Below are 14553 nucleotides of genomic sequence, written 5' to 3'. Positions count from 1 at the left end.
ATGGAGGAGGTGGCTGGGAATGCCCTGTGTGTGCGCTTTGAGGCCAACATGCTTGCCCAGAACTGCTGTCAAAACTGCTTCCGCCCTGAGGAGGCCCACGGAACAAGGAGCGAGGTGGGCTAGCCTTCCCGAGTAGTTTGGGATGGGGAGTGAGTCATGGGCTGGGCCTGGCTGGGCCACTAACTTGCAGCTGAACCCAGATGCTGGCCTTGCTTCTGGCCGGAGCCTCGACTTTCTCATCTGTACAATGTGGTGGTTGGATCATGTAATTACTCCCCAATCTCTGGTCACTTTCCTCCTGCTTTATGATTTCTATCATAGCCTCATCTAATCTAGTACTTACTTTATTGTTCTCCAAACCGGCACCTTTTTCTCCTTATACTGAAACAAAACTTTACATCATCAACACAAATAGAAAACTAGGATTATGTTCTACACAGAGAAAGTTAAAAGGAATGATAGAAAAAGAAAAGCCAAAATAGAAATGTCATCAAATCCTGTCTTGAGCATGTAGTGGATAGAAGGCTCTGGGCTTGGGTCCTGCTGTCTCTGTCAGAAAAGGAGATTAGCAGATGTTAGAGAGAGGTTAACAGTTCACCGGCACCAGGCCAGGTGCAGTGGTTCATAGCTGTAATCCCAGCACTTTGGGAGGCAGAGGTGAGAGGATCGCCTGAGCCCAGGAGTTCGAGACTAGCCTGGGCATCTTGGCAGAGACTAGCCTGGGCATCTTGACTCATCTCTACAATAAATCAAAAAATTAGTCAGGTGTGGTGGTGCATGCCTGTAGTTCCAGTGACTTGGTAGGCTAAGGCAGAAGGATCGCCTGTGTCCAGCAGGTCAAGGCTGTGGTAGCTGTGTGCATGCCACTGCACTCCAACTTGGCAACAGAGTGAGACTCCAACTCAAAACAAAGAAAAAAACCTACCAGCACTGACTGGAGACTTTCTTCCTGAAGTTGAGAGAGTGGAAGAGGAGTCATTTTCTTCCCTTGTGATTGGTGAGGTCGGATGCCAAGCCCCGGCACAAGCCCAGAGTCCCTGGTACACATGCTGGGAGAAGTATGAGATATGTGTCACCAAGAACCCTTCCAGGCCTGACCTGCTATGGTCTCATCACTCCCATCAGGGTCTGAAGCTCGTCGTGAGCCTGGCAGCCAGCTTTATGCAGGGAGCTACGCTCTTCGAGGTGGCCATTGTAGTAATGATAGCCACATTGTGAGGGGGTTCCCATTCGGCATTGGAGTCCAGTAGGCCAGAGTACCGCGACACCTTGTGTTGTTTAACTTCTCTGGCTTCATTCTCCTTGTGGGAAATGTGGGGTAACAGGCTTCTCTGCTTAGCCCAAGCCACATGTGGCTAATTCTTTTTTTTTTTTTTTTGAGTTGGAGTCTCACTCTGTTGCCCAGGTAAAAGTGCAGTGACACAATCACAGTTACCACAGCCTTGACCTTCTGGGTTCAAGCAATCTTTCTGCCTCGGGCTTCCAAGTAGCTGGAACGACAGGTGTGTGCCACTATGCTAGCTAATTTTTTGATTTATTGTTGAGACAAGGTCTCACCAAGTTGCCCAGACTGGTCTCGAATTCTTTTTTTTTTTCCTTTTTTTAGTCTGGATTTCACTCTGTCACCCAGGCTGGAGTGCAGTGGCACCATCACTGCTCGCTGCAGCCTTAATCTCCTAGACTTAGGCTATCCTCTTGACTCAGTCTCCCGAGTAGCTGGGACTACAGGCATGCACCACCACGCCTGGCTGCTTTCTGACTTTTTTTGTAGAGATGAGATCACTCATCTATGTTGCCTAGGCTGGTCTCGAACTCCTGGGATGAAGTGATCCTTCTCAAGAGTCCTGTGAATCCATCTTCCATGCAGGGACCTGAGACAGCAAGTGTGGAGCAGGAGGAGGGCCCTGGATTCAGGCCAGTCTAAGGGAGTCCCCATTCCACCATTTCCCAGCTGAGACCTTGGGCCGGCTCGTGTATTCATATATACTGAGCAGGTACTTAAAAGGCACCAGGCATCACGCTAGATGTTGGGGAACAGTGACGCATAAGACAGATGCATTCCTGGCTCCATGGGGTTTGTAGTCTATCTAGAAAGGGAAATGGAGAGTAGGAAAGGAATCATGCAGCCGGACGCAGTGGCTCAGCCTGTAATCCCAGCACTTTGGGAGGCCGAGGTGAAAGGATTTCTTGAGTCCGCGGGTTTGAGACCAGCCTGGGCAACTTGGTGAGACCTTATCTCTACAATAAATCAAAAAATTAGCCGGGTGTGGAGGCACGTGCCTGTGGTTCCAGTCACTTGGACAGCTGAGGTGGAAGGATCATCTGAGCCCAGCAGGTCGAGGCTGTGAGCATGCCACTGCCTTCCGGCCTGGGTGACAGAGTGAGACTCCAACTAAAGAAAAAAAAAAAGAAAAGAAAGGAATCGTGCAAATGACTTTTGTTTGTTTGTTTTTTGGCGAGTTGGGGTTTCACTGTAACCCAGGCTGGAGTGCAGTGGCACAATCATGGCTTATCACAGCCTCTAACTCCTGGGCTCAGGCAATCCTTCCACCTCAGCCTCACAGCTAGCTGGGATTACAGGCACATGTCACTACACCCTGTTAACTTTTTAATTTTTTTGTAGAGACAAGGTCTTGCTGTGTTGCCTAAGCTGGTCTTGAGCCCCTGGGCTCAAGCAATCCTCCCACCTCAGCCTCCCAAAGTGCTGGAATTACAGGCATGAGCCACTGCACCTGGCCACAAATGACTATTTAGTCATGGTTGTGATCACTGTCATCAAAGAAAAGCAAGTGGTATGAGGGGAAATGATAGGGCATTGAGGAGAGTTTCTCCAAGGAAATGTCATTTCAGCTGTTTGATAAAGGCCATATAGGCATTAGCATTAGTCAGTGAAGTTGGGGGAACATGAAAAGAAGGAAATAGAATGTGCAAAGGTCCTGAGGCAGAAAGGAAGCCACTCATTGGAGGGCTGGAGATAGGTCAGTGAGAAGGAAGTCAGGGGAGCTAAGGTTGAGGGTGGAGAATGGGTGGGGCCTGGTCTGACCAGGCCTTGTGCGACTTTGTGGACATGCTGAGAACTTTGGATTCTATTCTGAGCATCATGGGGAGCCACTTAAGACTTTAAATAGGCCGGACTCAGTGGCTCAGCCTGTAATCCCAGCACTTTGGGAGGCTGAGGCGAGTGGATTGCCTAAACCCGCAGGTTTGAGACCCACTCGGGCAACTTGGCGAGACCTCGTCTCTACGATAAATCAAAAATTAGCCAGGCGTGGTAGTGCGCGCCTGTAGTTCTGGCTACTCGGAAGGCTGAGGCGGAAGGATCGCCGGAACCCAGCAGGTCGAGGCTGCGGTGGCCGGGAGCGTGCCACTGCACTCCAGTCTGGGTGACAGAGTAAGACTCCAACTCAAAACAAAACAAAGCAAAACAAAAAAAGGCTTTAAACAAGGGAGCAACATGATCTGATGTGCATCTTTAAAAGTCACTCTGATTGCTGGGCAGAGAACGGCATACAGGGTGCTGGAAGTGAATCCAGGTGACCCGTGAGGAAAAGGTGAAAGTCCTCATTTGTGCCAGAGATGACAGGGGCTTTGAGATGGAGACAGAAGGACAGATTTCAGAATGAATTGAGTAGGAGAATCTACAGAATTGGGGGTGACTGACTCCTAAGTTACTTCTCCAGGTCAGGTAATGGGATGGGAGGCCTCTTTGGAGTCATTTGGGCGTGGCGTGAGGTGCCTGCAGGATACCAGGGAGACCAGGGGAGGTTAGTGAATTCAGGGGCCTGGGGCTCAGGGGCTGGACCACCGCAGGAGATGGAGGCCTGCAGAGCCTCAGGACCTGGCACTCACCAAAGCTTTGCTTGTGGATGAGCCGTCGTCTGCAGAGGAGAGTGTAGAGCGAGACAGAAAGAGGCCTGAGTAAGGCTGGGGAATCAGAATTGTGATGCAGGCAACAGCAGGCAGACAGCCAAGAAGATGGAGATGGAGTGGCCAGAGGGTCAGAGGCAGACCCTGGAGTGTGCCCCTCCTTTTGGGGCCAAGGCCAGAGATGGCTCAACCCTTTACTTTCTTTTTTTGTTTGTTTTTTGAGTTGGTATCTCACTCTGTCGCCCAGGCTGGTGTGCAGTGGCATGCTCACAGCCACCGCAGCCTCGACCTGCTGGGCTCCAGCAATCCTTCCGCTTCAGCCTTCCAAGAAGCCACTACAGGCATGTGCTACCATGCCCGGCTAATTTTTGATTTATTGTAGAGACAAGGTCTCACCAAGTTGCCTGGGTGGGTTTCGAACCCGTGGGCTCGGGCAATCCACTCGCCTCGGCCTCCCAAAGTGCTGAGATGATAGCCTGAGCCACCGAGCCCGGCCAACCCTTTACTTTCTTGACCTTCAGTTGCTCCGATGATGACCTGGTTATGAGCCACCCCCGCATTCTGCAAATGCATAAGAGGTGACTGTGATGTCCCTAAGCCAGGCCTGGAGACTTGACTCTGGGCAGGAGACAATCCCCTGTGTACCAGATGTGACAATAGAAAAGTGACCCTGTCCCCAGAAGATGACAAGATGACAATTGTGCATTCTGGACTCTTTGTTGGCCTCTCTGTCCACCCCTGCTGCCACGCTAGACCCATTCCGTGGTACTGTGTGGTCGGGCACTGAAGGCGCGGGTGAATCGTTCCCGCCACCCTCGCCAGTTGCTTTGGGGGCAGAGTTTCCCCAACTTGCCCCGTCTGTGTCATCCACTGCTCCCCCTGTCTCTCACACAATGGGTCTGTGGGGATCCAAGTATAGCCAATTTTTCCTCCAAGGATTCTGGAACCTTGGCTGTGTTTGTCCCTGGCTTTAGGTCAAGAGATTTCAAACAGGTGGAGTCAAGCATCCCCATGGTACATCTGGCAGATTCGTCTCCATCAGCCTGACAGAAGTGTCTCCTGGAGCTCAGTGAAGACACAGGGCTGGGTCCAGTTCTGATATCTTCAGCCACCCTAGAATATGCAGAATGGCCCCAGGACCCAAGGTGTCCTTGCCTACCAAGCACGACCAACTCTTGGTCAACTGGTCATGCAGAGTGCCCTGGGTGAGCTCTGGCTTCCCTAGGCTCCTGGGCTCTGCATGCCCCTCCCTGCTCACCCCTGATCTACTCACAGCTGGGTCTCCCATGGACTGAGATGTGGGGTCACCCCCACTCACATGGACCAGAGGGAAGAGGGGCAGGGTGAGACGGTCTTCCTGTTTGCTAGGTACCACACACCCTTTTCAATTTATTTTTATTATCATTATAATTATTATTATTATTATTTTTGAGTTGAAGACTTACTCTGTTGCCCAGACTGGAGTGCAGTGGTACACTCACGGCCACCCAGCGTTGACCCGCTGGGCTCAGGCAATCCTTCTGCCTCAGCCTTCCAAGTAGCCGGAACTACAGGTGTGCGTTACCACGCCGGCTAATTTTTTGATTTATTGAAGAGATGAGGTCTCGCCAAGTTGCCCAAGCTTGTCTTGAACCCGTGGGCTCAGGCAATCCTCTCACCTCGGCTTCCTAAAGTGTTGGGAGTACAGGCTTGAGCCACCGTGCCCAGCCATTTTTATTATTTTTTAAGAGACAGGGTCTTGCTCTGTCACCCAGACTGGAGTGCAGTGGCATGATCATAGCTCACTGTAGTCTCAAACTTTTGGGCTTAAGTTATCCACCCACCTCAGTCTCCCAAATAGCTAGGACTATAGGCAGACACCACCATGCCCAGCTACTTTAAATACGTATTTTTTTTGTAGAAAGGGGCTCTTGCTATGTGTCCAGGCTCAAACTCCTGGCTTCAAATGGTTCTCCTACCTCAGCCTCCCAAAGTGCTGGGATTATAGAAATGAGCCACCATACTCAGCCTCAGTTTATTCTTTTTTATTTTTTATTTTAGTCGGAGTCTCACTCTGTTGCCACGCTTATGACCACCGCAGCCTCGACCTGCTGGGCTCAGGCGATCCTTCTGCCCCAGCCTTCCAAGTAGCTGGAACCACAGGCGTGTGCCACCGTGCCCTACTAATTTTTTGATTTATTGTAGAGATGAGGTCTTGCCAAATTGTATAGGCTGGTCTTGAACCTGCCTCCACCTCCCAAAGTGCTGGGATTATAGGTGTGAACTGCCGTGCCTGGCTCAGCTTATTCTTAATTGTATTTAATGTTATTCTGCCGATTTAACGTATGTAAAGGTCTAGTCAATGCTCTCACATTACTTATTATATTTAAATTGTACAGACCAGACACTGTGGAAAGCCCTTTACAATTATTAGCTCATGTCATTCTCAGAACGCCCCTAGGAGGCGGGTCCTGCCATCATGCGATAACTGAGGCATGGAGAGGATGAGTCACTTGGCCCAGGTCTTGGTCACACCTCCGCCTCAATTTCAGAGAGGAGAAAACAAGGCTCAGAGAGCGGAAGCCGCCAGGCTGAGGTCACCCAACTGAGAAGTGGAGGAGCTGGGATGGGGCTGAGGTCTGTCCGAGGCCAGAGCCCGTGCTGACCCGCCAGACACGAAATCAGAGCTAGGCACTGACTGCCAGGCCCACTCACACGGCGCTCGGTGGTGACAGGGGCTGGGGTGAGAGCAGAGACCAGGTGCCGCGTTAGGCTGGGGGTCCCACTGGGCCTGGCTGGGTCGGGACCCATTGGCAGCGCCTGGCGAACCATTCCCTCCTCATTCATGCGGTGCTGTCCCCTGGGTGGCCAAGGCGCCAGGCCCGGCTGTGGATCTGACACCTTCTGCTGCCGAGCTCTGATCGGAATCTGGCTGCAGGGCAGGGGGCGAAACTGAACCCAGACGGGCCTCCTCTGGCCTGGATGTTGCAGCAGACACCCCAGCCCCACTCCTCAGCACTGCCCGGCCCCCAGGGGTGGCCTCCTTGAATCCTGGAGAGCCAGTGCCCACCCAGGGTGCTGACCAGGCTGCGGCCTGGGCCCTGGGCCCCGGGCGCCAGGGTCCCCAGGGAGTCCTTGCCCAGGCTCCCGCCCGCCCTGGCTCTCAGGTGAGCTGCTGGGATCAGGTTCCTGCGGTTTCATGTCCTGCATTGTTCTTGGCTGGGCCCCGGCTTATGAAACAGTAATGAGGGGCCCCTGCTCCCGAAGCCGGCCCCTCTAAGGTTTCTGCTGCCTCGGCTGCCGCCGCCACCACGTCCCAGAGTTGGGACCTGGGAGGGCGGCAGCGTGGGGGCCTGAGCCGGAGCCCCCCGGGGACGAGGGTGCTGACAGCCGACAGCCACCACCACCGGAGCCCGCTGCCCAGGTAACCCGAGAGGAGGCGGGGCACAGGGTGCCACGGCCCGCCGCTGTCTCCCACCGCCAGGGGAGGGCCCTGCCACTCCTAGGAGGTGGGGAGGGATGGGGGGGGCCTTCCTGGAGGTGAACAGCCGTTCCCCCCGGGTGAGCCCAGCACCAGCCTTCGCAGGTGTGGCCCTGCCGAGGCGAGGGACAGAGGACGGGCGGCTCAAGGCCCCCGCCCCCGGGACCTTGACCTCCAGCCCCAGAGCCCTCTGCCTCTCCTTCAGGGGGCAGCTTTCTCTTTCCCCCCAAGGTCTGGTTTGCCCATCTTCTCCTCCATCAGACCTCTCCTTAGTCTCCAGACCAGCTTAATCTTCCCTCCTTACCCTCGTCTTCTGGCTCCAGAGACCCTTCTGGACGTTCACGTTCGCGCACTGCTAAGTGGACTTGTGCTTCTGCAAACATGCACTGGGGAACCCACTGCACCTGCACACATGTGCTCTCAACACTCGTGTGCACACATGCGCCCCAAACACACAGGCCTTCAGCACACACATACCTGTGCCGAGGCCCATACATGTACACACGTGTGCATGCGCTCACATGGGTCCCTTGGTCAGCCCCCGGCTTGAGTCCCAAGGGGCGGCTGCACCTGATGGGCAGCTCTCCTTGAGAAGTGTGAGCTCCCAGGAGGAGATGCCTGGAGACTCCCACACCCAGTGCTGGGAGGGGCTGTGTAGGGGAGGGGAGCCCCCACGTGGGCGCTGAACTGCCTCCTCTCTCCAACTCTGGCCCAGGAGCTCGGGAGCCCTCCAAGTGCCGAGGCGCCCTACTGCGATCTGCCCCGATGCCCACCTGCCCCTGAGGACCCGCTCAGCGCCTCGACTTCTGGCTGCCAGTCTGTGGGGGTCCCAGGCCTCAGGCCGAGGCCAAAGAGGTGGGTAGAGCCCCAGGGCCGGGGGAAGGGCTCCCTGGGGTAAAGCACTCTCACTCTCCCCACCCGCATCCCTTCCCGATGGCAGCGTCTGTGATGGCTGTTGGCGTGCGTCACGTGCTCAGTCCATGCAGCCTGGGCACAGGTGGGCAGCAGGTTTGCTCCTTGGGTCCGCTGGGAGGGCACAGGTCAGACCGTGCTGGCACTTGGGTCCCTGAGCCTACTCAGCCCTCCCCTCCCCATAATTCCCAAGATGGAGCTCAGCTTTGCTCCGGGGTGTGGGACACTGTGTACCCACCTTGCGGTGGGCATGGCCCACAGCCCGCTCACATTTCCTGGTTGCCTTTGCACAGCTTTAAAACTTTAAACAGCCCCTGCGCACAGGGCACCTGCTGTCACCCACCTACCCGGGTATGCCCTTCTCTGAGCTCTGGAATTCCTTCCAGCCCCAGGCCAGAGCTGAAGTCCCCTTCAGGGGGCCATGGCCTGAGAATCTGGAAACATGTGTCCAAGCTTTAGCTCCATCCCTGATGGGCTGTGAGACTTTTGGCAAGTTACTCTATCTTTCTATGCCTCAGTGTCCCTGTTTGTAAAATAAGAGTAGTTGTATCAAACCAGCTGCTTTGAGAACTTGACGTGCTCCTCACAGGTAGGCATTATTTTTAAAAAATAGCTTTGCTATCAAGTATGTTTCAGAAAGTCTGGGATAAATTAAGTTGAATAGCTTCCCAGCCAGGACTTGTCAGAGCCTTAGTTTGCAGGCATGCATTATGACTTTTAGGTGAGGGAGGTAAGGAAGTGTGCCGCAGGTCCCAAACTTAGTTGACTACAGCAGTCTTTTTCAGGCTCATCACCCATGACCATCTTGCAGGCCAATCTATTGTCACTCTTTGGGGATACTGCCAGCTCTAAGCCTACTTGAACCCGTGCCTTTCTAAAGCAGGGCTTTCTCTGCAGCTCCCTCTCAGCTGCAGTCACCTTGTCACTGCCCCTAAAGCCCTGCTACCTCTCACACCCGCCCCCCCCATTAGCCCAGCATGAGTCTGTTTTCCTAGTCTTGCTGAGCTTGGAGTCCCGCTCCTGTTCCAGCGACAGAAGGTTAGGGCTGGAGCAGTAGTCCTGGATCACAACACTGCTTTCTTTCCTACCTCGGTGAGCTGGGTCAGTCTCTGACCTTAGACCTTACTTTCTTCATCTGTGAAATGGGAATCATTATACTTGCTTCAAAGGAAGGCTGTTGTAGCCCGACGAGACAACCCATACAGAGTCTAGCATAGACACAGCCCTCGGTGTCGGCTCCCTCTTCCGTGGATTCCAGGCCCCCTGTGTGAGCATGTGGACCTGGGTGGGGTGGAGGTGTCACTCCGAATTCCAAACTACTTTTGGAAAACGTCATGGGACTGTCTCCCCTCCCAGGGGCCCAACCCCACCAGCCGGGTTCCCTGAAGAGGGCCCCGCAGCCGCCCCTGGGAACAGGAACCAGGAGCTCGCGGCAGTGCCCTATCTGGAGGGCTTGACCTCCTCCCCGTGTGGCAGCTGCGACGAGGGCCCCGACTCTGACCCCAGCTCCAGTCCTGACTGCGACACCCCTGATGATCCCAGCAACTCGTCCTCTGTGGTGAGCTGGGGCCGGGGGCCGGGGAGACAAGAGCAGGTCACCCTCCATTCCCAGCCCTGGTACCACCTAAACCAAGGGACTGGCCTGAGGTGTGCGGACTGTTAGCAGGCACCTCGGGCCACCCTGATAACTGGCTGGAGGGGCAGGGGGTCTCTGCACGGGCTAGCCCAAGCGGGAGGGGATTCTACTGTGAAGGGGAGATGGGGAAGGAGTCTCTGCTAACAGGGAGCTTCCGGTGAATCAGCGGCCGGCTCGGGCTGCCAAGACCTCCCAGGTCACAGTGGGCTGGGATGCTGGGTGTGGTGTCTAAAGCCAGGACGGGTTGGCGCCCGGGCCCTGCCCTGCTCACACACAGCTGAGCCCTTGACCAGTTCTGGCATAGATCTGCAAGAAACAGAGGAAAGGGAGATGCTGGGGGCTCCCAAGGACAGAGGCCATATTGCTGGAGAAAGAAAAGACCCAGGAGCCTTTCCTCGAGTGTCCACATTCCAAAGGACAGCCATGGGGCAGAAGAGGCAGACTTGTTTCCTGAGAGCCCTAAAGGAAAGGGACGGGGAAGTGAGGGAGCACAGAATAAAAAACGTCCCAGCCTGCACACACGCTGTGTAGCCGGCACTGTGCTGGGGGCTTGGTGGGCCTGGCCCGGGGAAACTCCATCCTCTGAGGCAGTATGGTATGGCCCCGCTTGGGGCTGAGGCTCAGAGGGGAAAGCAACCCAGGCCACACATCTGGGAAGTGGTAGGGCTGGGATCAGACTCACTTCTCTCTGGCCTCTGGGGGTGTGTCACACAGTCCCAGCTGCGTGACTTTGGGCAAAGTTCTTAGCTCCAACGGATATGCCTGTTTCCCAGGATTGATTGAAGATGAGCTGAGTTAGCATCTGCCAAGAACCCAGCATAGTGCCAGGCATGCAGCAAGTACTCTTTAAATGCCAGCTCCTTTTACCCCTCTCATGCTGGGAGTGCACATCCTGGGACCTCTTGTTTCACCGAAACACACTTTTTCCTCTCCTTCTTGGGCAGGACTGGGACACTGTTGAGAGACAGGAGGAGACCCCCAGCTGGGATAAGCACACCGTGATGATCCCGCGGAGGACCCAGGAGGGACCTAGGACTGACGGTGCCCGAAGGGCTGCATCTGTCCTCACCAGGTCCCCCGCAGGAGGAGACACCGCAGGTCAGAGAAAGGAGGGTAAGACCTTCTGGTTGGCTCCTGTGACCATGGGTGTGGTGATGGCCTGCCTTCCAGACAGTGACCACACATCTGGGAAGTGGTAGGGCTAGGATCGGACTCACTTCTCTCTGGCTTCTGGGGGTGTGTCACACAGTCCCAGCTGCGTGACTTTGGGCAGACAGTCATCTTGCTGGCCATCTGGGATGCTGGGCATGACTTACTTTGGTAGCTTGAGTCTTAATAATAGTAACAGCTCTCATATAATTTGGGATCAGGCCGGGCTCGGTAGCTCAGCCTGTAATCCCGTGCTTGGGGAGGATGAGGTGAATGGATTGCCTGAGCCCACGGGTTTGAGACCCTCCCGGGCAACTTGGTGAGACCTCATCTCTACAATAAATAAAAAACTAGCCGGGTGTGGTAGCGCGTGCCTGTAGTTCCGGCTATTTGGAAGGTTGAGGCGGAAGGATCGCCAGAGCCCAGCAGGTTGAGGCTGCGGTGGCCAGGAGCATGCCACTGCACTCCAGTCTGGGTGACGGAGTGAGACTCCAACTCAAAAAAAAAAAAATTGGGGATCAGCCACGATGTGTCATGCTACCTGCTGTAAATACAACATCTCACAACTGCTAGGTTAGGATATTCAAGTTGCAAGGCACAGAAATTGACTGAAATAAATCAGGCATGGCTGGATCCAGGTGTTCAAACGGCATCAGAAATCTGGTCTCTGCTCTTCTTTCTTCCGTTGTAGCTCCCTCCTCATTCATGCTATGCTGTCCCCTGGGTGGCACTTTTGAAACTTGATTTTCCAAAGGAAATCAGGGTGATATTGTTCCCAGAGAAGGGGGAAAGGCTGCTGATCTGGCCATGCCCATAGTTGTCGGTGACACCGGTCAACATCTCGCTAGTATGTGAGCTCACGATGCTGGGTCCCAAAGTCTGGGCCCTCAGTCACTGAGGCACTGTGTTGCCCTCAGTCTCGGTCTTCAGCATGGACAGGGTTTGGGGTTGTGGGGTCAGGACAGCCACATCCTAGTCCTAGCGGGCAGTCGTGACTACCCACGGCTCCTGTAGCCCTCAGTCAGCAAACATGCGAGTACTGGCTGTGAATGCCTGGCAGTCAGGGGGAGTTAGACACGGTCCCTGCTCCAGAAAGCTCATTAACTAGCAAAGCAGACCGACAGGAGATGGTGAGCAGGAGTCCAGGACAGAGAAAGAGCAGAAACAGACACAAGTGAAGGGCTGGGACAAAGGAGAAGGACAGACAGAAGATGACCTTCTGGACAAAGCACGGTACACTGGCTCAGGGCACAGCCTGCACAGTGCTTGAGGTGTGACTAGGGAGGGTCCTGGCATGTACAGGTGAGCCAGACCATGCTGGGCTGCAAGAACCTAGCCAAGAAGTTTGGGCTTTCTTCCCTACGTAGTAGGGAGCCGTGAGAGGTGTCTGAGGAAGGGAGTCAGGTAATTGAACCTGTGCCTTAGGAAGTTCGCTAGGGCAAAGGTGCAAAGGATAAACTGGAGCAGGATGAGAGCCCTGGTTAAAGACTGTCAGAACCGCTGTGGTGGTAACTGGTATCGGCATGAATCACCCACTGAGGCTGAATCCTTGGTGATAGGTTGCCAGGAAACAGGATAGTCACAGTCTCAAAGTATCACCCCTCAGGTGATGCACTGATTACAGAGGGAACAGGCACCCTTAGGATGGGCGATCTGGCATCACCCCCTTAACCAAGCAGCCACTCAGCACCCCCAGGGTGGGGCAAATCGGCATCAAATGCATGAGGTTTGGGGGAGTGCGGCCTCCCTTCCCTTCCAAATCATCCTGCTAAAAATGCATCACCTGCTCCTAACCCCAACGAAACATCAGACAAGCCCAGACGGAAAGACATTCTGCAAAAGGCCTGGACTCATGACAGACAAAAAAGGGCTGAGGGATTGTCCTCAATTAAAAGAGGGTTCAGAGGCAAGGAGGTGGAATGCCACGTGTGGCCACGATGGCATCCTGGATGGGAGAAGACAGCTATGACAGGCACAACTGGGCAATTTGCGTATGTTAGAGAACAGTGCTGTGTCAGTGTTCTGTTTCCTGAGTGTGGCAGGAGTGTTGTGGATGGGAAGGAGAATGTCCTTGTAGGGATAAGGTGTTATGATTGCTTCAACTGCCTCTCACATGGGGCGACAAGATGGATAGATGGTGGGTGGGCAGGTAGATCGACAGGTGGACAGGTAGATGGATAAGGCAAATGAGGCCGGGCTCGGTGGCTCAGCCTCTAATCCCAGCAGTTTGGGAGGCCAAGACGAGTGGATTACCTGAGCCCATGGGTTCGAGACCTGCCCGGGCAACTTGGCCAGACCTTATCTGTACAATAAAATAAAAAATTAGCCGGGCGCGGTAGCGCATGCCTGTAGTTCCAGCTACTTGGAAGGCTGAGGCGGAAGGGAGCCCAGCAGGTGGACACTGGGGTGGCTGTGAGCATGCCACTGCACTCTAGCCTGGGCAACGGAGTGAGACTCTGACTCAAAAAAAAGCAAATGAGACAGACAAACAGGTGACAGCTGGTGACATGGGGAGGAACAGCTGTATGGGTCACAGCCACACCTTTCCTGCCATCCTTCCCTAGCCCACCACAGTCAGCCAGGTGAGAGGTGGAGGAGCCTAGGTTGGGGCCATGGTTGTAGGGGAAGGAGGGGACAGAGGAGAGAGATCGAGAAAGTAGACTGGATGGGACTCAGGACAGGAGGCTGCACGGCTGCAGTTTCTGGTTTGGGAGTCTGCGTGGATGGCAGTGCCCTTCGCTGAGAGGTCTGGGGAGTAGATGTGCCTGGCGGTGGGCATACTGGATTCGAGAGCCTGTGGAAGAGGGTGCAGATGCCCAGGGAAGACTCAGGGTGTAGGACGGGGATGGAGACAAGCTGGGACTACGGGTGCACACTTGGCTATTTAAAAAATTTTTTTTGTAGAGAAGAGGTCTCTCTATGTTGCCCAGGCTGGTCTTGAACTTTTGGACTCAAGTGATCCTCCTGCCTTGGCCTCCCAAAGTGCTGGGATGTCAGGCATAAGCCACTATGCTCATCCTGATCTATTTTTTACTGTTTTTCCTGCCACCCTCTCTACTGGGTTGTCAACTCCATAAGGGTGGAGCCTTGTCTGTCTTATTCACTGCTATGCCTCCAGTATTGGACAGAACCTGGCACACAGGAGGCACTCAATAGACACCTATTTACTGAGTGAAACAAAAAGTGCTGTGTTGAGTTTGAGGCTCTCATACACCGATGGAGCTGGGTTGTGTAGATGCTCTAGCGTTCAGGAAGAAACGAAGACCGGGGTAGAGTCATCGGCTTCTCCCAGACAGTACTGACAGCCATGTGACTGAGTGTGCAGAGAGAAACAGAAAGGGCCAGGGAAATCCTCCACCTCTCACCTGGCTGACTGCGGTGGGCTAGGGAAGGATGGCAGGAAAGACTGAGGCAAAAGGATTGTTTGAGCCCAGGAGGTCAAGGTTGCAGTGAGCTATAATCATGCCTCTGTTTTCCAAACTGGATGACAAAGTGAGATCCCTGGCTCAAATTAAAAAAAAAAAAAAAA

At 54.3% G+C, this 14553-nt stretch overlaps 1 protein-coding gene across 1 annotated transcript in view; it reads left to right on the top strand.

The window, feature by feature from the left end:
* TRIOBP (TRIO and F-actin binding protein) overlaps positions 1 to 14553 on the top strand; it is a 59255-nt gene continuing 44702 nt past the window's right edge. Inside the window, exons 1-4 of the mRNA XM_021717239.1 lie at positions 1 to 114; positions 8043 to 8182; positions 9596 to 9797; positions 10820 to 10988. Of these exons, the coding sequence (XP_021572914.1) occupies positions 1 to 114; positions 8043 to 8182; positions 9596 to 9797; positions 10820 to 10988 (625 nt within the window). The remainder of the gene's footprint in view (positions 115 to 8042; positions 8183 to 9595; positions 9798 to 10819; positions 10989 to 14553) is intronic.

This window comes from Carlito syrichta, unplaced genomic scaffold (assembly GCF_000164805.1).
Source record: "Carlito syrichta isolate Samal-C Ts95f unplaced genomic scaffold, Tarsius_syrichta-2.0.1 Scaffold309481, whole genome shotgun sequence".
NCBI classification, from domain to species: Eukaryota; Metazoa; Chordata; class Mammalia; order Primates; family Tarsiidae; genus Carlito; species Carlito syrichta.
This window is presented reverse-complemented; position numbering and strand designations above follow the sequence as displayed.